At 42.5% G+C, this 27,168-nt stretch overlaps 2 protein-coding genes across 8 annotated transcripts in view; one reads left to right on the forward strand and one right to left on the reverse strand.

Annotated features, from left to right (window-relative positions):
- Positions 1–406: 406 nt before the first annotated feature.
- Positions 407–17,137, reverse strand: ankrd24 (ankyrin repeat domain 24). Of its 3 annotated transcripts, XM_085150409.1 has the most exons (23): positions 17,026–17,137; positions 16,725–16,793; positions 14,937–15,067; positions 14,428–14,516; positions 14,281–14,345; positions 14,096–14,153; positions 13,852–13,922; positions 13,666–13,772; positions 11,799–11,971; positions 11,180–11,202; positions 10,825–10,917; positions 10,362–10,481; positions 10,116–10,235; positions 9,864–9,993; positions 9,521–9,699; positions 8,133–8,296; positions 6,905–7,680; positions 6,486–6,802; positions 5,626–5,859; positions 4,336–4,512; positions 4,091–4,252; positions 3,742–3,807; positions 407–1,920 (listed from the first exon to the last, which is right to left on the reverse strand). In XM_085150409.1, exons 2-23 carry the CDS (start codon positions 16,758–16,760, stop codon positions 1,852–1,854), a joined length of 3,360 nt encoding a protein of 1,119 aa, XP_085006535.1. In that variant the 5' UTR covers positions 16,761–16,793; positions 17,026–17,137; the 3' UTR covers positions 407–1,851. The 3 variants fall into 3 exon arrangements, with proteins under 3 accessions (XP_085006535.1, XP_085006533.1, XP_085006534.1); XM_085150407.1 differs by lacking the exons at positions 10,825–10,917; positions 16,725–16,793; positions 17,026–17,137 and adding an exon at positions 15,312–16,718; XM_085150408.1 differs by lacking the exons at positions 11,180–11,202; positions 13,666–13,772; positions 13,852–13,922; ... (4 more) ...; positions 16,725–16,793; positions 17,026–17,137 and having other exon boundaries at positions 11,799–11,933.
- An 87-nt stretch (positions 17,138–17,224) lies between these two features.
- Positions 17,225–27,168, forward strand: part of shdb (Src homology 2 domain containing transforming protein D, b) — a 28,729-nt gene continuing 18,785 nt past the window's right edge. The window contains exons 1-4 of one of the 5 annotated variants that reach the window (XM_085150418.1): positions 17,225–17,333; positions 20,711–21,091; positions 22,735–22,885; positions 26,406–26,627. In XM_085150418.1, coding sequence (XP_085006544.1) covers positions 20,762–21,091; positions 22,735–22,885; positions 26,406–26,627 — 703 coding nt within the window. In that variant the 5' untranslated portion in view covers positions 17,225–17,333; positions 20,711–20,761. Of the gene's footprint in view, positions 17,334–17,431; positions 17,544–17,641; positions 17,828–19,724; positions 20,043–20,710; positions 21,092–22,734; positions 22,886–26,405; positions 26,628–27,168 lie in introns of those variants that run through there. The other 4 variants (XM_085150419.1, XM_085150420.1, XM_085150417.1 and 1 more) reach the window with 4 other exon arrangements.

Consider the following 27,168-nt stretch of genomic DNA (forward strand, 5'->3'; position numbering starts at 1 on the left):
GAAGTTTAACCATCTAACCAACAAGCAAAAGATCCATGTTTAGATCCCACCTAATAGGGCACAAATCCCACTGGGGTTGTGTTAGGAACGGCATCGGATGATCAAAAATGCAGTGCAACTTTTTGTGAACAAGGAAGCAGCTGAAAGTTGTTTACACCGTGTTTTTATCCTCACAAAGTATAAATGGTTGTATGCACTAGGGCTGCCACGATTAGTCGACTAGTCACGATTACGTCGACGACTAATTTAATAGTCAACACGTCGTTTGAAGCTTTGTAAGATCACAAAAGACGCAGGAATAAGTAGTAGGATTTAAGAGTGTAATAACGGACTGAAACAGAAGATGGCAGCACTGCAAGCACAAGGATGCCAGCTGCCGTTAAACCCCGAAGAAGAAGAAGAAGAAACTGTCCCAGAATTTATACGGCGACCCATTGCGGCCCTGCTCACTTTCCAACAATGGCGGTAGCTACTTAGTTTTAATGTTACTCTTATTATTGTTTCTGGGTCACAAAATAAACGTTTAACATATTTTCAGGCGGGAACTTCAAATATCTGCTCAGTTTATCAAGACACCACATATTTTCAAAAGCGCTCCGACGTTTTCGGAGACGTCTGTTAGCCACTAGCTCGATAGCTAGCCGGGGTTCAAGGCTCACTAGACCCTGTGAGAACACCGGACTCCCGGCAAATCATTTTCAAACCCACCGCTGTCTTTCGCTACTCAGGTTAAACACGATATATAAGTCACTTAGATAACTTAAAAATGTTATTGTTTGGCTTTTTTCAGTATTTTATTTGTTCCTGAGTAAATCGGTTTGGCTGAGATTAAAGTTATAGTTTTTACACAGCTGAATAAATTTCAAGCAGACAGCTGATTATCAGAAGTGTGAGATGCTCGAGAATTTACTCCGGTGTCCTGTTATATTTTAGATAGTAAGGAGTTTATTAAACTTCACCGAAACAATCTGCAAATTTCATTAAAATGTAATAAACTATCATCTTGTCTTTATTTTTAGTTAGCACATACCTTAAACACTTCAAGCTGTAAGCTAATGATAGTTATATAAGATCAGATGCTGCTGGTGCAATAAGCTGTACATTTTACGTTCAATGGATGCATGATCTGATTAATCAACTAATCGCAAAAATAATCGGTGACTAGTCGACTATCAAAATAATCGTTTGTGGCAGCCCTAGTATGCACGTATTTCAGGTGTCTCTAGCTTCCTTAATGTATGTGTATGGCTGCTGCAGAGGGTCATGGATCAGGATGGCCAGAACAGCATGCTGGCTTACATACTGTGTTTTAAATATGCATTTGACATATTACTATGCATTTTTCTCGCACACTCCATGGTATGGTTACTGGAACGTATCCTATATTTGTGTGCTAATGTATCGGGTCCACAGTTAAGCCCAGAGTCACTCAAAAACAGATGAATGGCAGTATAGGCTGTGGACTCTGGAGCCCAGTGTGTGCTCAGTCAACCGACACTCTTTGATGGATCACTTTAAAAAGAACACAGTGGACCGCAGAGAATTTATCTTCTTTTTTTAATTAAAACTATTATAAAAAAAACAAACAAGTCAATGCGTCTGGTGTCGTCTAAATATCCACTCTGTCACATTCACATTCTGCTTTCATAAACTCCTCACATACTACACAATAAAGGCACTCCATGTTCCATTTTTCTATCGGTTGTTTGGGTTACTACATTACAAGCATGCAGCTATACCTGACCACAGATCAGTTGTATTTGGCTTTATACTGGGTACTGGTCCCACAGGCTCCTGTGCTGCCCTGTAGAGGGGACTGCAGCTGAGAGAAACTTGCAGATGCTCTAAATTTCAGTGCCCCTGGTGTGTCATCTTCAGGATCTGGAGTAGCAAATGCTGCACCTCTTCATCCATGCGACCCTGTTGACAGACGATGATGCCATCTTGAAATGAAAGGTAACCGATACTGCAAATAGCAGTCCAAGATACTTGTATTATCAGAAAAACAATGTTAACCACCAACTAGGGCTGGGCTATATCATACCATTCACAGTAATACCGGTGTAATTTTGGGCAACGATAGGAAAATGACATATCGCGATAGAATACGGGTAAAACGTGCATGCGCAGTGCCTATGTTTACATACGCACATGGCGGCGACGCAGAATGAGAAGAGCGAAAGCGGATCGTTGAATGAAACGGATGAACCAGAACTGGTTTGTAAAAATGCTGCAACTTCAGTGGTGTGGAACTGGTTTAGCTTTCGTCCGTCAGATACACAACAAAGCACTATTTTTGGTAGAGCATGCTAGCGTTACCGTATTGTTTGGAAAATACGGCACACTTAAAATCAATCCTTTGATTTTTCTGAAAATCGACAGTGCCCCTTATAATCCCGTGTGCCTTATGTATGAACTCTGGTTGTGTTTACTGACCTCGAAATGATTTTATGTACACGGCGCTCGAAAATCTGTCAAATGTTTCAGTACGACTTTGCTAGGCTACAGAGCCGCACCGCTTGATGGATTGTCGGAGCATTACGGCTATCGTAGGCATGCGCCTCAACATAATATTACCGTATTGTGTGTTTATAACCTCTTTTTAAGTTTTGTGGATATTATACATGGTTATGCTGAGGATATGTCGGCCAGTTTCCGCTGGAAATGCCTTTTGGTTAAACTGTCAGCAAGGAATTTGCATTTGCACTGTTACATTTTTATATAACTTTAATGCACATAAAAAACAGCTGCTTGTTTAAGTGAAAATACATTGATGGGTTTTTTTGCACTAATAAAGTTGTGGAGTTGTAAAGTATTTTGTCTAGTGTCAATTATATCGTCAGTTATATCGTTATCGCAAATTTTCAAATGTATTTCATGATAAATATTTTTGGCTCTACCACCAACTAAACATTACAATAACTGTCCCATTTTAAGAGAGGCATCAAGAAGACAATTCCTACCTGCTAAAAGCATTAAAGGTAAGCAACTATGCAGCCAGCTCAACAACATAGAACAATAAATTATAGCTAGCGTGCCAAAAGGTAACAACAAATGTCTACATTTGTTGTGGTAGAGAAATATGATGAAGCTACTGGGAAAAAATTAGAAATTTGAGTTCCTTTTCTTTAAAACCTCGTCTGAAATTATGCTTTGCTCAGAAAGATGAGAGACACATTTTTATCTATTTATTTATTCATCTGTCTTAAATTATATTTATTTTTATTTTATCCTTCGTGTGTATCTGATAGGGGGACAAACCAAAGTTTAAGTTCCATTATCATTTAAGACAGATGAACTGAATACTAAAAATCACTGATCTAGATAAATCAACTGACAAATACAGGCGGCAGCCAGTGGTACCCCTCAGGCTCCTATTAGATATACCTTTGGTATCAATTTGACATCGACTTTGAGGTCAAGGTCACTGAGATCTAAATTTATCCGAGATTTATACACCTTTGTATCAGTTTGAAACTCCTATGTTGCATCATTCTGGAGTTATCACACTCATAAACGTGTGTGTTAACGTTGCCTGCCTGGCAGGGTGACTACAGTACTCTGTCTTTTACAGCTGAGGGTTAAAAAGTCAGAACAACAGGGTCAACAATGTGTACGCACGTGATGTAATTATACAAAGACTGCTGTTGTGTGATCCAAAGTAGACACACACGCAAACAAATCCTCAACAAATTTCCATTTCAGTCCTAATTGTTGTGCATATGAGTGCACTGAACTGACCTGCACAGCTGCCAGTAAGTGTGAGCGGTATACAGTCACCACTTGTTTGTGCTTTCTCTCCCAATCCTGCAAAAAAAGAGACAATATTATCATATTACAGTACAAATCTGTCTACAACCCAGTCAGGCCTTTCCAGTCATCAAGTGTAGATCTTTTAACTGTTCCCAGAATTAGATCCAAGTGCACTAAAAGCTGACTTCAGTTATTGTGGTTGTGTTCATTTGAATAAGCTCCCTGCTGGCCTCAGATCAATTATATCTATCCAAACATTTAGAAGGAAAAACCACTCAAAACCTTTTTATTCGTCCAGACTTATGAGTACATTTTCACTTTGAATCTAATAGATCACCTGGAGCTGTTGAGAGAGGATGGCAATCCTATTCTGCAGAGCCATTTGCTGTCCAGGGTTACCATGATGGGTTGATGAGGAGGAAGAGGTGATTCCGAGAGGAGGCGAGAGAGCACCCAGGGCCTCTTTCAGTCGGAACACCTCCTTTGACAGCTCTGTTATCTGCACACATATCGAACACATCACTTTTCACAACCTCGTTCTTCAAAAGCAGCCGTGAACTTCATGAACAGCTAGCATCTCACCTTGCGGTCCTTCTCTTTCACGAGGCTCTGTGATTCCTGGATGTCTTTGTGGAGTTCCTGGATATGGGTTGACTGGGCTTGTAGTTCAGCAAGTTGTTTTTGAACGGTGGCGAGCTGCGACTCTGCGACCTGCCGCTCACTCTTGTTAAAGAGTGCCTCCCTTTGTACCTGGAATACCTGCAGTAGACAAATAATCCCAACAGTCTCATCCTGCCTCTTAATAAAAAAAAATCTTTGCATTTAACCGTTTAGTTTATTATTTAAATGCAACAGAAGATGTGAAGGAAAATTCAATTTGAAGTGTCCCTAAAGTGAGATTAGATGCACTTTATTTATCCCACATTTGGGAAGTTAATTTTTTACAGCAATTAAAATCAGTTAAATGCAAAAATACATAATAAAAACTTAAATTAGTAGGATAGTTGTATTGCTTTCTGCTGTTTTGTTATATTTTGAATTGGTACTGCACAAGCAAATTTAGTACATGACTCAGTACACATAAGGATGGGTCATTGCAGCAAAAAGAAGTACAGAAGTAATGGAGTAGGACAGCGGTCCCCAACCTTTTTTGCGCCACGGACCGGTTTATGCCCGACAATATTTTCATGGATTGGCCTTTAAGGCAGCGGTCCCCAACCCCCGGGCCTCGGGCCGGTACCGGTCCGTGAGTGGTTTGGTACCGCGCCGCGAGAGTTGAGGCTCAGGTGTGAAATGTATAGTTTTCAGGGTTTTTATCGGTTTTCAGCGTTATTTTGTTATCGTTTTTATCGTTAACTCGGTTTTCCTGGGACTTTTCACGTGTGTTATGAATAAATTTTATTTTTTTCGGTACTAGTTTTAAAACTACTAGTTTTATTTTGTTGTATTTATCCGCAACACCTTAAAGGCCGGTCCATGAAAATATTGTCGGGCATAAACCGGTCCGTGGCGCAAAAAAGGTTGGGGACCGCTGCTTTAAGGTGTCGCGGATAAATACAACAAAATAAAACTAGTACCGGTACCGAAAAAAAGAAAGACCAAGGAAAACCAAGTAAACGATAAAAACGATAACAAAATAACGCTGAAAACCGATAAAAACCCTGAAAACTATACATTTCACACCTGAGACTCAACTCTCGCGGCTCGGTACCAAACGACTCACGGACCGGTACCGGTCCGAGGCCCGGGGGTTGGGGACCGCTGGAGTAAGATAATGTAAAGGCAGGCAGGAGGGCATCAAGGCCCACGGCTACTGCTGCTGTTGCAAACAATAACATCTGAGGTCTCACATAATATCATAGACACACAGACCTCAGTGCAGGTCTTCTCGTGTTTACGAGTAAGATCGTTGAAACGGGCCGTGACGGCGTTGATCTCAGCCTGCAAAGAGAGCCGAAGGGCCTCGTGATCCTCCTTAGAAATCAGACCCTGTTCTGCAGCCTTCTGGGATTTCAGCTCTCTCAGTTCCATCTCCTTCTCACTCAGAGCATCCCGAGCTGCTGCTGCACCGCTCTCACTTTCCTGCAGGGCGTGCTGGAGCTCTGCCTGTGAGACGAGCCAGGATTAACTGAAGTCTTATTCCGTCTGACCATGTGTGCATTTAAAACAAACTTCTAAAATGTGGAAAATCAATATCAGTATTATTATCATTATATGCCATTTAATAATATGCAAGATGGCAAGGTTTATTAACAAGGGATCTGTTTGTTCAAGAGTTGCGGCTGAATAAAATTAAAAGCAGAAGAAGTCAACTAAAAGCACATGTGCATAACTCTTACTTTTAATTTACAATTTAAAGAAACTGCAAATGCCCATTTTGTAATTCATTGTATTTAATATTAAAGGTTTTTCAGGAAAAAATAGAGGCATCATTCAGACCCTGAAGTTTCATGCTTCAGATAAAATGTATTAATTTTCACTGCAGGCAGATTCACTCACAATTAGCTTTTTACAGAACAATTACAGCAACTTATTACTGTAAATTGTGCACGTGAGTTAAGGTGATGAAAGAATGTGAACCTGTCCTTTAAAAGTGGAGGAAATGGTTTTCCTTCCATTTATCAACAAGCGAGTCTATATTTATCATATTTAAGAAGAGCTCGGCCTTATCAGCTACTTTTGATCACTGACCTTTTGATCTGTTATTATCATATTTGTACATTTCTGCTGACCTTGACTTTCTCATGCTCCTCTTTGGGAATGGCATCCTGCATGGCCTGCAGTTTAGCCTCCAGTGAGGCAGCCTGCTCCTCAGCGTGGCCCCGAAGGGTTTTTTCTTCCTGGAGCTCCTGCAGCGTCTGAGCGAGTTGTTCTGACACCGCAGACAGCGCCTCTTTATGTTTCACAAGTGGCACCGTGTCCTTCAGCTGCAGGGCGTCCTGTGCCCGGCTCTCTCGCTCGGCGCACAGACAATCCAGAGCCTGAGCCGCTTCCTGCCTCGCTACTTCAAGTTCTTCTCTCACTGCTGCTAAGGAGCGTCTGGAGTGCTCTGATTGGACAGAGGCACAAATAATAACACATGAACTCAACCTGTGAACTAAATACAATGGTTTTCTACTCGTGCAAAATGACACCGCATTATCAGTTGTACCTGATATGACTGAGGGCTCTGAACTCTCTGAATGCTCTTCCTCCTCTTCATCTTCCTCTTCTCCGTGTGGTGGAGGTCTGAGTCTCTCCAGCTCCAGGAGGGCATCGTTGAGCCTTCTAGCCACATCCGCCCTCTCCCTTGCCAGCTGCTCACACTGGAGTCCCAGATTCACCTGCACCTCCTCCAGCTCCGAGCGGGGCACACATTTCCTCAGTTCTCCCTCTAGCTCGTGCAAACGCTCCTGAAGGCGATGGACCTGATCTCTATCTCCTGCTCCGCCTCCATCTTTTTCTGATAACCTGCTCTCTGCCAGGGCTGCCTCCAACTTAGCAACTTTGTCACGTAGGCACTTCACTGTTTCTGTATCTTCTATTTTGTCTTCTTTCTCCTCTTCCTCTTTTGTAGACTCCTTCTGGGCCAGAGCAGCCTGGAGTTCCTTTACTTTCTCTGTCAGCTGTTTGATTATGTCACTGTCCGAATTGCTCTGACCCCCAGCCTCACCCGTTCTTTTAGAAAGCTCCTCCTCCAACTCTGTCACCCTGGCTCTCAGCTGCTCTGCCTCCTGGCTCGGGCCCTCCTCTGAAGCCCCAGCACCTGCTGCAGCAATATCCCCTATACCACACTCCACAGAAAGCACCCCGACACGCATCTGCTCCTTTAGCTCCTCCAGCTCAGATTTGGAAGAGGCCAACTGCTCCTCCAGCTCACGCAGCTTCTCCTTCAGAGCTGCTGTATTCTCTGAATCTGCAGCTCCTCCCTGAGAGCGCTCATCATCACTGCAAAACAACAGAGACTTGAAGTGAAATTAAGAAAACATGCTAGATTCATATGAGTCAGACATTTAGTTATTACAGAAAACAACAAGCACTCGAGGTGATGTCCTCAAAAAAACAAAAAAAACAAACATAATTATAAATATTTAGCCTTTATGAAAACAAGTGACATACAGTTTATTGTTAAACAAACAAGGCTGTAAATGAGTGACTGCTTCAGAATTAGACAACACTCTCTCAGTGTATTATTGAAGTGTTTTGTTGCTTAGCTGCAACACAGATGAGGTTTTATATTCAAAGAAAAATAATACACATGATGCAACAGCAGTCATGAAACCTTATTAGTCATGAGGACTCAATTTGTAAACAAGCACATTTTCAAGGCCAGAGCCAGTGAACGGGAACTCTTCCTGTGATTCCAGTTTGAACTGGTAGTATTTCAAATAAATTCTTACTGCTGCTCTTCCACACTTGAAGCCTCTGCTGAAGCCTGGGCCTGAGAGAAGCGCTCCTGAAGGGTTTCATACTCTTTTCTCAGGGTTTCATACTGAACGAGAGGCACAAAGTCCGAACTGGAGGTCTGCATGTCTGTGTCATCCTTCTCGAACATCTCCAACATCTGTACACAACAGAGGTGAAACTACAGCTTATTAAAAACTGTTAGGGTCCCCGGGGTCGTCGACCCAGTGCTTTGTGTTCTTGGTTCTTTGATTTTGTTATTTCATTACATTCTACCTTTGCTTTATGGGTTTAAGGATTATTCTTAGTTTAGGTTCTCTGGGTGGGGTTTGGTTAGAGTTTTAGTGTTCTGGTTTTCTGTCTGCAGTATCCCCACGTCCAGTCTGTGTCTGCCCTGGTCTCACGCCTCTGTTCCCTTTGTTATAGTGCTTGCCTGTGAGTCTGTGTTTTGTTTCCTGTTTTACTTTGAAAGTCCATGTCTCATGTTAATACGTCTGCTTTTGCTTCCCCTTGTCTCGTTAGGCCTGATTTGCCCCAGCTGTGTCTCCCTCCTGTTGCCCATTCCCTGATTGCTCCCTCTGTGTATTTAAGCCCTGTGTTTCAGTTTGTCAGTGTCACGATCTACTCTTATCTACCCTCATTCATGCTGTGTGTGCTGTCTGTCTGCGTAAGTTAGTTTATTTTGTATTTTTGTTACGTTTTGCCATCCAGCAATAAAGCTGAGTTTTGGAAGTACACTTTTGCCTGTCGAGGAGTCTGTACTTTGGGTCCTTTTCCTGCCTTCACACAGCCGTTACATGACAAAAACTCAGTTAGCTTCAATATGCGAGCCCAACAGAATGTGCACAGAAAATTCAGGTAGTGTCGTTAGAGTACCACGTTTTTGTGACAGGGTGAGCACATGAGCATATACTGCCAGTTCAATTCGATTTTACTTCAGTTTATATAAGTCTTTATTGGGTTTGGACTTTTCATGTTTCCAGTGGGGAATGAACAATCACACTATAACAGAAAGCTTCATAAAACCATTGAAGTTAATTAGCACTAATAAGCTCTGATTAACTTCAACTAGCATAGAACGCCTGCAAAATGCCTCCATGTCTACATCTGATGTTGCTGTGGTCTATTTATACCTAAATGAACTAACTGCCTGGTATATTAGTGCACCAAAGTGAAGCATCCCAAAGTTTAAGTGGTCATGACTAATGCTTGAATGAAGGACACTCTGCAACTCTTGAAACAGAATCTTCATCTCCTGCCAGGGAACCAATTAATACTCTTTTGACTACCAATTTATCTTTGTTAATGAGCCAACATGTCTGTGCATGTGTGAGAGTAGGTACTTATGCATTAGCTGTGTATTTATGCATTTATGCTGCCTGACCTGAACTTTCAGAACAAGTTCAGCATTCTGGGAAGTAAGTTCCTCTATTTGTTTATGCAGCTCAGCAACAGCTCCTGGGTCTGCAGGGGCAGGAGAGGGGCTGACTGAGTCGATGTCCGTTTGAGAAGAGGCCTCATCCTGAGCAGGGGAGGCTCTGGAGCGCTTGGAGAGCAGCTTTTCTAGAGCGAAAGTTAAAAAGAAACAAAGACAAAAATAAATCAGCATGACTCCCTGACATGAAAGATGTAAGAATACCCAAGGGGCACAGCAATGACACCGGCATGAGGCGCATGCACGCTCTGTGCGAGGGACGGGAACGTTCACAAATACTTGGATCGCATACCTGGGAAGTCCAGCATTTCATCCAGGTCCTCAGAGTCACTCGCCCCAGTACCATGGACTGCTTTCAGTTCCTCAAGCAGTTTGTCCCTCTCTGCCTCTGCCTCCTCCAGACGTTTCTTTAGTTGGGAAAGCTAGTGAGCAAACACATAATATTGGCCACTGCAGTTGCATTCAGAAAGTCCAATTTAAATCACTCAAGGTTTAAACAAAATAAGGGAATGCACGCAAAGCATTAAGGAGACTCTTGTTCAACCTCCTCCAAGGCAGAGAGGGCACTCTGCTGCTGCTGCTCCAAGGCTTTGATCTTCTGGAGCAGACGGCCTCTCTCCAGACGCAGCCGCCGAATCTCCTCAAACACCTCCTCGTCTTCAGCCTAAAACAAAACAAGCAAAAAACAACCCGACACAAAATAATTAAACCAATAATAGTCTGCCTTTTATGTTAAGATAAAGGAAGAAACCCTTAAAAGCCAAATAAGAGCCAACATTACAGTGCTAACCTGGGGTGACTGCTGGGTTTCTTGAGGCTGGGGAGAGGGAGGTGGGGACTGGGACTGATGGGGCTCTGGAGAGTGGGCAGGAGGAGCTGAACTCTGGGACTTTTGGGAAGGTGGCACGCCCTGCATTTGTGAGATCAGCAACAAAAATCAAGAGAATCACATTACACAGATCAATCAACAATCCAGCTAATGTCTTGAGAAGCAATGTTGTAGCTTAGAGATTTCAGCAAAGAAATGATGGTACAACTATTATAAACAGGGACACCTGCTGATTTTTCAGAGTGCCAAGTGGAGATGTAAACTAAAAATTCAGTCACATCTTTTTATTTCCTACAGTCAATCAAAAGAAAATCTTAGGTGTAACATTTCTCAACTATTAAACTAATATCACGTCATGTTTAGGGTACAGGAGATACTGTAAGTGCTGACAACACTGAACCCGCTAACATGTTTCTTACACTACCTGAAGAGGAGACCGAGGTGGTGGAGGAGCTTTCCGTTTGCGGGGGGTAGTCCCCCCTTGCACTGATGAAGCGGCTGAGGGGGTTTGGGAAGGCTGCATTGAGGTGAGAGGGTGATAACAAGCAAGCAAAGATCAAACTCAACTTAAAAAACAAACAAAAGGGAAAAAATGGAGAAAATCAAGATGAGACAAAAGGTCAGCAACTAAAGAGAAAGAAAGCCAACAAAAAGAAAGCAGCACAAAACAAAACAAAACAATGACCTCATATTGGAAAACATGCACAATATGATTGCCAAAGTGAGCCATGATCTCATTTATGGAAGGAGTGATGCAGCACAAGAATATGCAACATTACCTCCTCCCCTGCGCCCTCAGAGACTATGTATGCATAGGGAGAGAAACATTAAAGCACTTAAACCTCATCTGCACAGAGACTCAGAAAACAGCTAGAAAAACATGCAGACAATGCCCTGAAATCGCTTTCTAATATGCAGTTTACACGGGTGCCATTCGTGTATTATGTAGTCAAATTATTATGAACCAATGTGGTCAGGCATCACGTGCACACCAAATTACCTCCTTCATCTTCTCAAACAAAGTCAAACATCTGTTTTCCATGTAGCCTATCAGCAAAGTCTTTGTTGAGAGATAAAAGCGGAAGCAGCCCCACTTTACACGCCCAGCTGTCCTTCTGATCCACTTCCCTCTATTACAGTTGTTTTCCAAGGAGGGCAATGAGAATGTCTGGATCTGGAACATCACAGCAACTCAAACCATACTCTGGGTCTGATTATCTCTGGAAAGTCGCTGTGTACCATGTGTTACAGTAGGGATCAGAGTAGCTGTGTTTTCACCATTCCCAAACATTCAGTAATTTGATTGATTATCTGAGCTGCACTACTGAGACAGGTCTTTTGCGATCTTAGAACAAAAGCAAATGCAAACACTACTGAAAGCAGACTTGGGCCTCATACCTGAAGGTACTCCATCCTGCAGCATCTCAATGATACGTTGGTTGCCTGTGGTTACGCTGTAGTCGGTAGCTTTGTGTTCGAGGCCGTCGACCAGCTGTGTGTTGGCCCCACCTCTCAGCAGAGCCTCCACAGTCTCAACGCTGTCACTCTCACAGGCCAGCATCAACGCAGACCTGTGACCCCACACAATATATAATTACAAGGTAATAAAAAAATACTTACGATGAGGAATCCAATACAAAAAGAAACTACAGAAGTATTAGAGAATGTTTATTTCTTTCCAGGCCTTCACTTACATATTGTGCAGAGTTATCTCGTTTGGCATGTCAATCATTGCAAAATAAAATATGCTAAAAAAGGGCGCAATGGTTCATTTTGTTCAAAGTTTCCAGTTATAAAAGTCAGGATGTGTTTTGAAAAACAAAAAACAAACACATTGCAGGACACTCAATATGCAGTGTTGGGAAGGTTACTTTTAAAATGTATTCCATTACAGATTACAGAATACATGCCCCAAAATGTATTCTGTAACGTATTCCGTTACGTTACTCCATGAGAGTAACGTATTCTGAATACTTTGGATTACTTAATATATTATCATGCTGTTTACAACTACGTGAATGTACTATTGCTGTGATTTATTACTGTTACTGAAGGTCCGCGGCTTTGAACCGTAGTAAAGGGACCTCTGACTAATACGTCGGGTTCTGTGTCGGCTCGTAGCTGAAAACTAGCTTTACTTTGTTGTCTGGGTCAACTTTGCTAGCGAGAGTCAGAGAGAGGCGTTGAACGGCTGCTCCAACGGAACTTATTGTTTCAGAGGAAAACACGAACACGGTGTACAGTCGAGTCTTAATAGCTTACTTACAGCTGGGCTCGTCAGGCTCTCTTCTTGGCTGCAGTGGTTATTATTATATTTACATGCTTCCAGCTCCCGTTTTGCTCGATGACAGCTCGTACTTTTCCTTTTTCTCCCTCCCTCGCTCACAGACACATAACGTGTATGGCAGTCCATTCTTCCTGCAGCACGGACTACACTGCCTATGATGCTACATTCTTTAGAGCTATACCTGTAGCATTCTGCCTATTAGCTTAGCACAACAACAACAGGCGCTCTCTCAACCCAGGAAACACGCAGAGAGAGAGAGAGAGCGTCACCCTGTAACCATGGCAACCGTAACACTGCCGCCTGGAACAACAGAACGTAAACGTTAAACAAAACCCAAACAGTCCTGACCCGCCACAATATGAAACAGGGAAGTACCGCCGTGTAATCCATTTATTCAACAAAGTAACTGTATTCTAAATACCACCTTTTTAAACGGTAACTGTAACGGAATACAGTTACTCATATTTTGTCTTTTAAATACGTAACGGCGGTACATGTATTCCGTTACTCCCCAACACTGTCAATATGAAGCAGAAAATACTGCAGTTTTTCATTTTATGCCAAAATTGTGTCTTTTCCCTTGTTAATTTTAACCAGAGGACTGTTCTCTAGTAATCCTCTCCAAGGGGCCATCTAAAGCCAACCCGAAAGCTGTTGCCCCAGCTGGAGATCCTGACCTGCATCCCTCCAAATCTCTCGACTACTGGAGTAATTCTATGGGAATCCTTTCTGCAGACCCAGACTGCTGTGAGAGTAATCCTGAAGAGATTTTATTTTTGTTCTAGCTTAGCCAGAGACTTCTAGTGGTTTCATGACACTTTCTATTGATGTGAAATTCCAACCTGTTTGACACTTCAGTCATTGCATCTATAAAGATTTCAAGAAACAGGAAATGAAGGCCCGAGCAGTCATACCACTGCCTCACCAAGCCGTGCAAGGAAAACAATATTTGGGATACTATCAATAACAGTTCACTACCTTCCTTGATTATCTTGTATGTTTGCATTTGCACCTCGACCCAATAGAAAGACACACAGTTCCACTCTACTCATCTGGGCTGCCAATATCAGAGGGGTGGCCCCGTCCTGGAAAGAATAAATAAAAATAAAATTCATTTTTGGTCAGCAAAAACAGCAAACCAAACAGCTAAATTGTCAAACTTACAGTGTCCTGGGCATCCAGATTGGCTTTAAAGTCCCACAGGGTCTCAGTGCAGGACATGCAACCGCTGACCGCTGTGAGTATAACCGGCGTTCAGGCGATTAAAAGTTTGCATATAGTAGGTTTTGCAATGACATGATTAAATTCAACTGAATTTCTAAACAGAATGATCAATAAAATCTTGTTATAAGCAAACTGTTACGGAATTAAATAAACTGGTGTAATAATTTTATGCTGTAACAGCGACCTGCAAGATGGAGTGGTGTCCTTCCAATGCTGTCCGTGCAGTCTACCGCCATTCTTTCCTGTTAGAGGAAACAAGCACGCATCATTGGTAACCGGATAAATATTTAAAATAATGGCTATTATTTTTATTAATGATTTCAATAATTATTTGATTAGCTATGGTGTCATTGTTGTTGTTTTTTTTACCTGTAACAGTCTCTTTAAGCACTCAGACTGGCCATTTTTGGCTGCAAGATGAAGGGCGCTGAAGCCTGCAGTCAGACAGTTACAGATGTTTTATAAACAGCCCAGTGGCTTACAGGAAATATGTTTCTGTTTAATAAAATCCCTCACCAGCCCCATCGGTGACGCTGATGTCTGCACCATGAGAGATGATAACCTCCAGACAATCTAGCCGGCCTCGGGACGCAGAGAGGTGAAACCTGTCAGGAGAAACAGAACATGCCACCACATCTTACAGGTGAGAGGATAAAAATAAAAATGGCTTTTAAATCTGCATTTCTATTGCAAAATGTCACAATTAGTGATTCTTCTCATCAGTTAAGTTTCAGCTCAAGATTCTAGTTACTTTTATTTACACTTGTGGTCATAGATTGACATTCCCTAATAATGGGCACGAATGTGACGGTAATTTAAGGTTTTTAATAATTTCTTTGGACAGTTGTAATTGTCTAAGGTGCACTTTTTGGTAACTGTTGGTAAGTTTCTGGCACAGCTGATATTTGACCACTCTTCTTGGCATAAATGGGAGAGTTCATTTGAACTGGTTGACTTCCTGGTACTACCTGGCTACAAATTTTCAACAGGGTTGAAGGCACAGCAAACTTAGGCACTCAACTTACGCCGACTTGCCCTCAGCATCCAGCTTGGTAGGACAGAGACCTTTTTTGACAATGAGAGCTGAGACTTTATCGGGTTCATTCTGCTCCACAGCCTGCAAGAGCCTTTCATCACTCTTACTCCAGTCCTGACTCTGAGGGGGCCAAAACAGAGAACAGGTCACCACGAAAACTGATACTCTTGCCATTCAACACAACAGATGACTGAGAAATATGGAGCAGTTAGAATGGGCAACAACTAGTGATAATGATCCAGTAAAGAAAAGAAAAACACAGTAAAGACAACAGAGCACAACAATTTTATAGTTTATGCAAAATAACTTAAAATTATAAACTACGGAGGCAAATAAATCACTTATATTTCTATTTGATACCTACTGGCAGCGGTAGCAGGCTGAAACAAGGACAGAACCTCTTCATCAGGCTATAAACAGGCTGTTGAGGATCCATGCTGCTAACAGGGTGTCACACACAACTAAATACAGCTACAGTATACAAAGCCACTGCTGTGTTTCCTATCAGACAATACACACTGCCACCTGGCTTCATAACAATACAAACACACTCCAAATGATGGAGAAAAAAATCAGCTACTCCTGAGTTTCTTTAAGCTACCCTTTAGAGGTCAGAGCAAAAACACAGCAAAGCTCTACCTACCAGAGAATTTATGCTCTCGTGAAATCATACCTCCAGTGAAAACGAAGGACTGTCACACATAAACTGTGACGCACGTACACATAACACAGCTATTTTCTGTCCTCCCTCTCCGCATTTAAAACAGCATCCTTTCGTCCTGCTCCAGCTGCTAGCAGAATCGTAACAGTCTATCCACTGCACCACACACTCTCCCTCCTTTCCTCACTGCCCTCCTTTCTCTAACCTAACATTTTCTCTTGTGCCTTCCTCATTTCTTTTCTTCATTAGTTTTTTTTTTTGCCAGGTCTTCCAACAGTACCCCTTGGCGTCAGCGTCACAGATCTGTGCCTCTGCAGCTTCAGAGTAGGGCCTGTGCGATGTGAGGACTCAGCAAAAACAGGAAAAGGGAGCTGGATAAGCTGCACGCTGCTCTGCAGGTTTGGGACGTCATTTATAGGGAACGGGGGAAAACCAAGACACACAAACACAAATAGGTACAAACCACAAAAAAAGGACAGCCCGAACTAGCCATTTTACCTATCTGGCCTCTTGGAGTGTTAAGTTATACTCCACACAGTCTCACCTAAAGAGGTAACCTTCATTGCCACTAAGTCAGGGTGATACAGCACAAAGAAAAGCCTATAATTGTTCTAAAAGCGTCACCACCATGAAAATGCTAACACAAGTAGTCTAGTTAGATAAACCAACAACTTTCAGTGCAGCCTATCAGTTTGAATACACCACACTGCATCGAGTAGAGGATTGCTATAATTCTCTGTTGGTTCTTATTTAAAAAGTTAACATTTTAAACAGCTTTCATGTGAAAAAGGATAACAGCAGGATAATAGGAGCTATTTGTGTGTGCAGGTACATGTGAATAATTGAGGGCTACCTGAGATCTCTGGTTACAGCTGCAGTCTGGGGACAGTCCTGCCTTCCTGCTGCTCGGTGACACCAAATCCCACTGCCCCCCATTACACATACACACAGAAAGCAACCTGGGACTGTATAAATGACTACATAACACAGTCCAGTTCAACACCTTAACATTCATTTAAAAACCAAATAACTTGAAGCAGCATATCAGACAGGTGTGCTCCTTTAAAACATACCCACCTGTAAAACTCAAGATGCCACACAACAGATGGCTCTTACCTCAATCTTTTTAAATTTTGCTTTCAGGCTTTTCATAACGGTTGGACAGCCTTTGTCTAAACAGGTGCACTGCAAGGTAAGAATGAAAAAGAACTAAAGTTAAAATGCTAGTGTAATTCTCAGTGGGTCTTAAGGAGGGTTTGATTCATTTACCCATTACTCAGCTCTCAACAGTGGACCAGCCACAGGGTAAGTACGAAAATTTGGGGAGTACATAGGGAATGTACCACCAAGCTAGCATCAACACTAACGCATTTCATGCAGACACACAATTACACAGCTGGAGAAACGTGCAGCCTACCTGTGGACGACCGTCTAGCTCCAGGTGAGGGTTTCATCTGTCCCACGAGCTCCTCGCGGCAAAATACTGAAGTCACTGCTGCCTGGCGGACAGCAAGAATGCGCCCGCCCTAATCGTAAATTAACCAATCAGCACTGCGGGAAACGCCGGATCAGCGTTTGATTGGAGATGATGGATGGCAACTTTGTTCTGTCGCGTGCAGCACCGCCAGCCAAAGGCAGACTTGTTCTAAAAGTTGTGGTTTCAAGAAGCGTAGAGAAGCAGAGACGAGCACAGACGTTTCATAGGGTGATGGTGACATTATCGAGGTATTACGTCATATATAATTTGTTGTTTTGTCGCTGTTTTCTGCTGCGGGAGTCTCCTAGCCTCACAGTTCAACGCGGGTAGTGGTAGCGGTGGGAAAGTTCCACAGTTTAGAAAATTTTAGCCAATCACGGAAAGTAAACCTCACCAATGGCAACACCGGAGGGCCCGACCCCGGAAGCAAACACCTTTATGTAATAAGAAAGAGTGAGGTGAGAGAAAATAGAATTTACCTTAATGTTACTGCATTACAGGTGCCACGTAAAGACTAGTGTGTGTTTTACTAGGCTGATTCGCATTACTGCGGTTTATTTTTGTTTGCAGTTGCCCTGTTCTTTGTCATAACTGCATGATAAGTAAGTTAACTGTGGTTAAAGTGGGACATTGGTGTGCTCATGCTTATTAAAGAGCACATGCAATGCAATGCACACCAACCACCAAATGAGGGCAGTCGATGCAAGGCAGATGAAGCTATGGAAATCCGCTGCTTCTACAGGTCTGCGTTGCACCCCCTTCACTACCTCCTTTTTTCAAGGCAAACGCTTATGCTGACATTAAGATTAAACTCGAGGCTTTGATATATGTGTGAAACCTGTAGCATGTTTGTGTTTGTCAAATTTCATAAATGATAGCACATTGAAGCCAAAATCTGAGTGAAGCTTGGAGTTCAGAGGAAATGTCACCTCTATATTTAGCCTGTTATAATGAGGCAGCCTTATTAATTCTATGAAAAGAAAAATACAGAGCTTCTTTTTCTGTTATGTAACTGCGGGTTTTTTTGCATGGAAAAAAACTGCAGTCACTATATACCTGTCTGATTGTGTGTCTGACTGTCTCTGATTTCATGTCGGTGAGAGATCCAAATTTTCCATTTTAGCTTTTCTCCCCTCTGCGCTCTCCACGTGTCCTCCTCTTGCTCACTCTGACAGCTTGCATATCTGTTCATCTCTGATTGTTCCATCTACTGCTTAGTCTCTGTCTTTGAGTTCTGGCTTTCACCCTGGTCGGGATGGAAATAAAAAATTAGATGTGTCCTCAATATGGTACTCGCTAGGGGGTTAGAGGAGGTGTTGGATTGAAGGGATTGTGCAGATGAAAAAAGGGGAAGGTGCGACTAAGGGGAGGGGGAAGAGAAGAGATATTACAGCTACAGTGAAAGATATGACAGGAGATAAAAATTCAAAGGTGGAAAAGAAAGGGCAGGGGAAGAGATATCGGGAGCTAGTAAAGCTCCAGGAAATAATGACAACCAAAAGACGGCTTTTTTCCCATTGTCATCTGGGAGAAAAGATTGTAGGTAATTTGATAACATGATTTTGTGGGGACGGCATATTTTTGTTAATAAATATATGGATCTAATTCCTATAAGATAAAATCTTTAGCACAATGCCCATATAATAACGACTGATTCTCAGACTACTTAAACCTCACAATGAGACTTTGTTTTCAACTCTGGAAACTTTCTTTTCCCCAATAAGAATAATGGCAGGCATTTAGTGGCTAGTGAAATTGAATCCCTTCTTCACATTTACTGCTTCACCGCTATAATTGATTTAAATCGGGCTGCAGGGCCCACAAAGATTTGCATTCACACTAATAAAGTGCACTCAGATTTCTTTCAGAAACACCTGGAGCCATGTTTTTGATCTCTTGACCCTCTTTGGGTATGGAGCCAGTACTTGGTAAACACTGGTGGAGACAGACTCAGTAGGCACAATGGCGGAGATGTAAAAAGCTAGATGGGATAATGTTGATGGCTGTGCTGATAGTGTGGTGGGGGTGGATTCTAGCTTGCTGACCTCATCCTTTCTCTCTCACCCCTGGGAGAAAGCGAGCTCATAAAGAAAGAGGCATTTACGGTCTTTTAACAGACTTAGATGGTCCTTAACCGCTGTTGCACACAATCCAATTTTCCTGCCTGTGCAGAGGATGATGTGACATTTGTGAGAGGATGAAACACATTCAGAGAGGTCAGTAAGGATTAGAAGAGAAGATGAAACACAAACATCCTTAAGTTTTTCCTCAGAGTGGATGGGACTTGATGCCTTTTGGCATCTTGTTTGTGTGGTAGGGCTTTCTTTTGTTTGGTCCCTACAACCCTGATCATGTTGTCAACCGCGTGGGAAGCAGATGACATTTTCAGTACTATTAGTGCGTTTGAAGTTCCCAGTAGTTAAAGGCAAAATCATTTAACTTACCTAGACTGACGCTGAAACATTAAAATTGTCCAATGATGTCATGCGAATAAATAATGCACAAGTTTGGATGACATTCGTGCGAGGTGTTTTTTTTTCTTTATTTCAGCTCCTGGATCCTCTTTAAGAGGATGCAGCTATTGTTGAAGCATGTGCGATGTGCAGATATTTCAATGAATGAACGGTCGGCTGACTGCGAAAGGGAGTAGGATGATATTCCACAGGGAATGAAGCACCTCCCCTTTAATCGCTCGGTTGAGTTTCTCTCGGAGCTGTAGTCGTTCTCGTCACTCGCGCATTTTCCGCCAGTCGTTGGAGGAACTCTGCTGGATTTCAGGGCTCTTGTGTTAGAAAGGATACTGTTTGTTTTGGTTTCTTTCGTTCTTTCTTGTGCTTTTGTGGAATTAAAAAGTGGAAGTAGAAGGTTTTGACACTTGTCGGTGTCGTTTTGTTGTCATCGAGATGGAAAAACGCGGAATAAAGCATCCAAAGTGGCTGAAGGACTGAATTGGCTGGGTGAGTGAATGTGCTTTCGGAGCGCAGCGCTCGCTCTGGCGTTTAAATTCAGTGTTTTGGTCATTGCTTTTGAGGGGAAGTTTAGGGAAATCCGCGTATCTTCGGCTTTCTGAAATAAGACTGGGTCAAAACTGAACTTATTATTTTGTGTTCCACAAATTCCAAAAAGTGAAATCGTTAGAATTTAAAACAACTTATATTTATTTAATTCCTCGTCTATTTCTAATATTCTCTCCCAGACTTTGCTTTTACTTTTGTGTCACCGCGTGATAGAGTCGCCTTTTATTGCTGGGGTGTGAAATGTAATTGCAGCCTTGGGCAAAGTCCAGATGCCAGACGTTATTGCTCCCTGCGTAAAACAAAAGGAGTGCGTAAAGCCCAGCTGTCGGTGTAGTTTAATGTCACACGAATGCATGTAAAAGCACCGAAATCGTGGCTCTGTGATCAGGGGGAGATAATCCTACACAAATATTGTTAGTGAAGCAGGACCTGTGGATTATTATCGTCGCGGGTTTTTTTTTTTATAATTGAAAGATTTAATTTTTAACCTGTCACATTTAGAAAAGCACAAAATCTCACAAAGCAAATCCAGCACACAGCTCACAAAGCCTTACAAGAAAAAAAGGTAGAGCAATAACCCTTCATCTGCCCATGTCTATCTCCTCCAGCCTCCTGCTCTCCCTTCACCACACGCTGGCATATTTGGAAGCTGAGTGGAAATGGCCAAGTGGTTAAAAGACTATCTGAGCTTTGGCAAGAAGGTGCCTCCACAGCCTCCAACACCAGACTACACAGAGAGCGAGATCCTCAAAGCCTATCGGCTTCAGAGAGACCTCGATTTTGAAGATCCCTATGAGGACTCAGAAAATAGACCCAGGGGAGAGTCTGGAACTTCTGAACCTGCAACACCCGTCTATGGGTCTCCCATGAAGTCATCCAGTGTGGACGTGAAGTCTCCTAAACACAGACTGATCAAAGTGGACTCACAGGAACTGGGACGCACCAAGATCCTACTCAGCACCATCTCTTTAGAGGATCAGCAAGAGCCCGTGAGTTTCTCTTTGTACCTATATAAGGAAACATGTAGGCGACGACAAGCTTTTTATGTGGCTCTCTTGAGAACTAGAGGGAAGGCTAGCGAAGGAAAGAAACTCTCCCACTTCTCTCATCCAATTTCCATCATTGTGACAGTTTTATTGATCAGACTCCATAAGCAAGTGGCTTTAATTTGTGTCTGAAATATGCATTGTTTACATAAATCATGACATGTCCTACGCAACACATAATCTTACTACCTTAGACTGAAGAAAGAATTATTGATGGCTTGAGCGGAGCATTGAATCAGAGAGGGTCACAGTCCCCTGAGTTTATGTCCTATAAATAATAGATGGGGTTTGGTTTTGCAAGCTGAGAGAGACCTCCACATGAGCAGATGTTAGGAACCATATACTGTATGGTGTATGGTGATATGTCAAGGGCCAAAGGGAGCTGAAATTTATTCTTTGGCGCTGTTTGGGTCATCAGGGCTGTATTGCTCTTTTGGCTGCGTGCTCTGCATATTGTGCTGTAGAAAAGCTACTGAGAATTACAAAAAAAGGGCAGATGTTAACAGAACGACTGAAGAAAAATTTTTTTTTTTACGGCAGTATGGTGTACACATCAACTCGGCAACATATGTTGAATAAGTTATGGAATATTTCAGGCTTTTCATCACTGCAGTTAAATCCATGACTCCACTCATGGAAAATGCTACAAGTGCAAATGTCCTGAAGTGGGTTGAAGTAGCAGTCTTAACTGAAGTCAATAGCTCCCCTCTCTGCCCCACTCTTCTTCTGTTCTCATTAATTTCCCATGGTCCGTGGGAACATCCGCACTCTAATTAACATTGCAGATTCCTGTGCATTGATAGATAACCTGTTACAGAATCAACATGGGATTAGGATGTAATTTTACCAGGGCGCGTATGTGTTTATCTTGAAATTGGCCAGCAAGTCTCGCTGCAGTGATTTCCTTTGTCAGAGAGTGACAGACAAAGAACATTGTGCGTGTGCACGGGTTTGTAGATGCATGTGCGACCATATGCTTTCCTACGTAGCTGTCACTGTGCCAGGTTACAACTGTTTACCTCCTGTGCTTGTAAGAAAGAACAAATGCCACCAACTGGACGTTTCCCTCTTTAATCTCCTCTTCTCTACCTTCAGCCAAAAACTGGGTCGTGCTAAGATAGGATGACTTCTCTCTGTGTTGTTTATTCATTTAATGTGACAAGAAAGATGCAGTATGTTTCCTTCAAGGGATTCAAGAGATTCAAGACTGCCTTGATTAGCTGCTAAATATAGTATACACGGTAATGCTGTACATGTGTGTTTGTTTGTGAGCAAACACCTATTTAGCATGCCATTCAGTGAGTGGGGATCTTTCTGTGCAGCACTCCTTACTTTTTTGGCATTAACATGGAGACTGTGATTCCCAATTATCCAAAAAACACTTGTTTTCTAGGATTGGCTCAAACGTTTGATGTGCAACTCCAGAAATGATGGATAAAAGTCCAACTAATTATAGCCTGTCACTGGACTTCTAGCTCCTTTTGAAAATGTGTCTCATTATACTGAGTCAGCATTTTCTTTCCAGAGGGTCAAGTTAAAGTTGTGTAAATCTTCTCTTTCACAAGGAAGTTTGTTTTGTCCTTTAGGTGGTGCCGTCCGCTCCGTTGGCTGGAGACACCGATTATTCGGACCCATTTGATGCTCGACTGAACCACCGACCAGACCCAGATCTTCGACCTGTTCCCTGTGAAAACAACGGCTATATGGAGCCCTATGAGGCCCAAAGGGTCATAACAGGTCAGGGGGGCTCTTAACACCCTAATCTAACCAGTCCCAGTTTTGTCACAGGTTTTAATTTTTTTTCTCATCCTTGGCCTTTTTCATCTAAATGTCACCCTCTTTCCTGCAGCTTCAGAATACAACAGCTGGATGTGTTACTGATTTTAGCAGATGGCATTACGTCACCTTAATGGTATCTTCTCTTCATTAGCTCCTTGTACATTTTAGGTTCAGGTTACTTTATTTGTACCCAGAGGTAGATTTGGTCAGCAGTAGTACGTCATCCATCTTCACATGCACATTTTGAGTACAAGTACAGACATAATACAAAATACTAAGAAATAAATAATAATACCAAATTAATAGTTTAATAGTTTAATAGTTTAATTATTTATATAGCACATTTAATTACAACAAGAGCGTTGACCAAAGTGCTGTACAAGAATACAACATACCTAATAAAACAACTTAGAGTATTAAAAGCAAACACCAAATATGAATTAACAAATAACTCTCATGCTGTATTAAAAGGCAGTAAATAAAAATGTGTTTTAAGATAAGATTTAAAAAGATTGACAGTGGGAGCCTGTCTGATGTGTAGGGGTAAATTATTCCACAGCTTGGGCGCTACGGCTGCACAACGTCATGTAGGACAGCCTGTAGGATGACTCGTTCATGTGAGTGATGGCTGCTTGAATAAAGCTTTGTTGTTTTGCACTTTGGGACCAGAAACCTCGTCCAGAACGCAGAAACCCGCTATGAAAAATACAAATATAACTGAACCAGTGAACCACTGTAACTGTCTGTTGTACAGGGATGCTGGGTTCATCTGTTGCTTACTAATCATCCTGATTAGAAAGATTTTATGATCATTTTTAAAGTATTTCTTGGTCTGTTCCCAAGCTACACAGCCAAACCATCACCTCCATCGAGCTGCTTCACAGCCCTCGGGTCATTCATAGTCAAGACTGTGCCCTCCAGCTTGGAGGCTCCCAAAGTATAAAGCTTGCGGAATAAGTGCCGTTTTACTTCCTGAAGCACATTTTTATAGACTTGTGAAGTTTTTATTCTTGCATGATTGTTTCTATAACATAATGTTGCTTTAACTTTCCCTTTTTTTTAAATTTCCTCTCATTTTTGTTACTCTTGCACTTTGCAAACACTGGTTTTAAAGTTGCTATAAAAGTAAAATCGTCATTCTTAATCGACGCAGCTCTTACATGTAAGTGATTAAATGTAAGTAACAAAATCATGGATGTGTAATTTGTCAGCTCCCTCTTTACTGAACAAACCCAGAAGACCAATATAACAATCCTTTTCTCTGTAGTTCAGGATAAATATCGTATAATATGTTATTTAATTGCTACATTTATTAGCAGAGTATTCACCTTGTAACAGACCATCCCAGAGTATTTTAGCAGCCAGCTGTGTCCATTCTCAGCCTCACAAAAAGTCCCTTTATTGAGTCTAGCCACGATACAGTCTTGAACCCCTCCCCACCTCTGTGATTATTTTCTCCCACATCGTCTAGCTCACATCTATCGTTTTCCATTTGTCTCTCCTTCTATAACATCTCTGTCTGCCCCTTTAGCCCCTCTCTCTCCCTCGTGTGTCCCAGTCATTTAGTGTGAAAGCCTGCCCCCTCCTCTCTCTCCATTTCTCTATCTCACTTCATCTCAAGGGCTCTCCCCGGCCCTGAGGGGAGTCATTGGCTGTCACTCTAATCTGTCCGTTACCGAATTTTGTGCCCTGTCCTTTCCCCGCCGTCGCTTGTGCTGCCCTTTTAGTCGTCACGTGAAATTCATAATATCACGGATAAGTGCAATGTGCATCCCGTCCTTCGCCTAAACCAAGAAATGCTGGAGAAATTCTTTTGTGGTTCAGCTGGATGGAGCTATTAGATGCGCAGTGGTGATGGCGCAGCATTTGGGAGGCCATTGTCAAATTTCTTTCACTGACTTTGCATTGAGTCTGTCACTCCTGCCTGTCTGTCTGCCTGCTTTTGTCTGTCCCTCTGTCTGTCTAAATCTGCTGTTTCCCGCTAAAGAACAGCAAAGCAGCAAAAACAGGTGCGCAATCAGAATTTTAATGATCTCACACAAAGACTGTCCTGAAAACGGTGCTTTTTAGTAGTAAAGATCTTTAATGTTACTCTTCTTAAGCAGCTCCGTCGTGATTCTTAAATTGTGCTCGTGGGGATAAAAGATTGGTCTCCCAACTGACACGCGTCTGCATGCCTAAACACTCAGCAGACTTCCTGTCGTCATTCCCTTCTATCTCCAGTGTCTGTCAAATTGCTGTTTTCTTACACCCGCCACCCCACCCCCACCCCCTGCTTGTGTTTTTCTCCATCGTGTTTTCTGTGAATTTACCATTTTATTTCCTTCATGTCGGTTTTTATCTCCCGACCTTCATCTTTTCCATCTCCGGGCTGCCACGGCACCACGGGTTCCCAGCGCAGGTAGAGCAGCATACAGCCCCGCTGTGCTTCTGTCTCAATGACTTAACATCAAACACTGACAGACCCCAATCCTCCCTCCGCCCTTCCTTGCCTTTCTCTCGCGCCCTCCTCTTGTTTCCTCATTGCTTCCCTTTCCCCTTCCTTTTCCTACGGCTCCACCACATCCTCTCCTCTTTCCCTCGCTTCTCTGCCTTGCTCCTTCTCTTTCACGATTTGCCCTCCACCCTCATCTCCATTACCTCTGGGTCTTTCCCGAGGGGCCCACCACTTGGTCACCATGGTGATTACAAGACCGCCCAATAGCTGTATCTTGCTGTGTGAAGGTTAAAGTTTTTCTCTGCCTTTCAATAGCAAACCTTTCCATCTACTCTTCCTTACAAAACAACCAGATGTGTGCATAGAAATGTCTGCTCTCATTTTCACTACTACCACTACTTTGTTTTTTTAAAGCGGGCACATTTCTGAGGTCTACATATAAAAAGCCATTGCTGCTTGGTATTGCTGCAGCATAGAGGCTCTTACTGATGCATTTGGAAATCAGATTTTCACCTCTTGGTTGCATCAATAACCTTAAAGCCTTTTATCTCATGGCCACGTTTGACTCCACATAACAGTTGCAGGTGCCAAGTAGCATTTGTTGGTTGAAAACCCGCAGAGAAGGTAATGAAAATGTTAACAGGGAATTGCGGATGCTGCGTTGAGCTGTGCTAGATTGCTGCTGGGATTCAGGTTGGACAAGAGGAGGGGTGGTGGGCTGTCTACTGTGTTGCTGCTCAGCATCTACCCCAAGGCATCATTAAGCCCCCCCATATGAGATTCTGAGCTCACAGCAAGCTGTGCAAACATAATTTATCTCTTTCCCCTAATTCTAGTCGAGGCAGAGCTCAACAGGCCTTTCGTTTAAATTTTTTAGCTCGGAATAATATTAGCATAGGCGAACGTCATCTGTGTCAGATATTATTTTGTAATGTTATCTGTTTTCTTTCAGACTGGTTAAACACAATGCAACAGACATATTTTTGCATGTGTATGTTCGTGGTGATGTATGAACTTGTTCTTTTGGATCCGACGTGACAGAGCTGCAGCGTAACCCAGGAGGAGGACAGGCGCGTGGAGGGCTGCAGCTCTATGACACCCCCTATGAAGACGTCCGAGGCCAGTGTCTGGGTTTGGTGTATGGAGAAGCTCAAGAAGAGGGCAAGGAGAGCAGCAGGCTGCCGCAAGATGACGAGAGACCGGCTGATGAATATGACCAACCCTGGGAATGGAAAAAGGACAACATCTCTAAAGCTTTTGCAGGTAGTTAGAAAACTAACTGTAGTGCTTTTTTAAACCTTTGTCAATATTTTCCAGATTCTAGGTTATTTAATGCATTTCCCACAAAATGTAAGCAATGGAGACTCTGAACTGCGCTTCGTTTTATAGTTATACTGCCTAATTAGGTAGTAATTTATGAGCCTGAAGAAGCGGTGAATCACACCATTTCCCTTCAGACAGTGTTAAGAGAAACAGATGAAAGTTTTCCTTTTTCACATGTCACACAAAACAGGACATGATTCACTTCAGAGGCGCCGCTCGCTGCTGATAATGTCCTGTTTAATTTAAATGAGGGTGTTGCCTGGATAGAGCATGCAGGACGCATGATGCCCACTCACTCACTATAATTTTACTGGACAATTACACCTGTTATTCTCACACGGGGGCATTTGAACATTTGCATTCTCGTCGGCACTCCATCAGGTAATATATAGAAAGGTTTGGGGTTGCAGTGAATGTGTGAAACTGCTTTAGTCAATGCAGTCTCCCATAATAACAGGTTATTTGCACAGAAAAGTGGCCA

The sequence above is a fragment of the Neolamprologus multifasciatus genome, chromosome 23 (assembly GCF_963576455.1).
Source record: "Neolamprologus multifasciatus chromosome 23, fNeoMul1.2, whole genome shotgun sequence".
Taxonomy (NCBI): Eukaryota; Metazoa; Chordata; class Actinopteri; order Cichliformes; family Cichlidae; genus Neolamprologus; species Neolamprologus multifasciatus.

Coding starts and splice junctions, on each gene's coding strand:
- ankrd24 (XM_085150409.1), bottom strand. CDS start 16,760: ATGAAAAGCCTGAAAGCAAAATTTAAAAAGATTGAG. Junction 4,513..5,625: donor ACGAGAAGACCTGCACTGAG/GTCTGTGTGTCT, acceptor TGTCTACTGCAG/GTATTCCAGGTACAAAGGGA. Junction 1,921..3,741: donor ACTTACTGGCAGCTGTGCAG/GTCAGTTCAGTG, acceptor GTCTGTCAACAG/GGTCGCATGGATGAAGAGGT.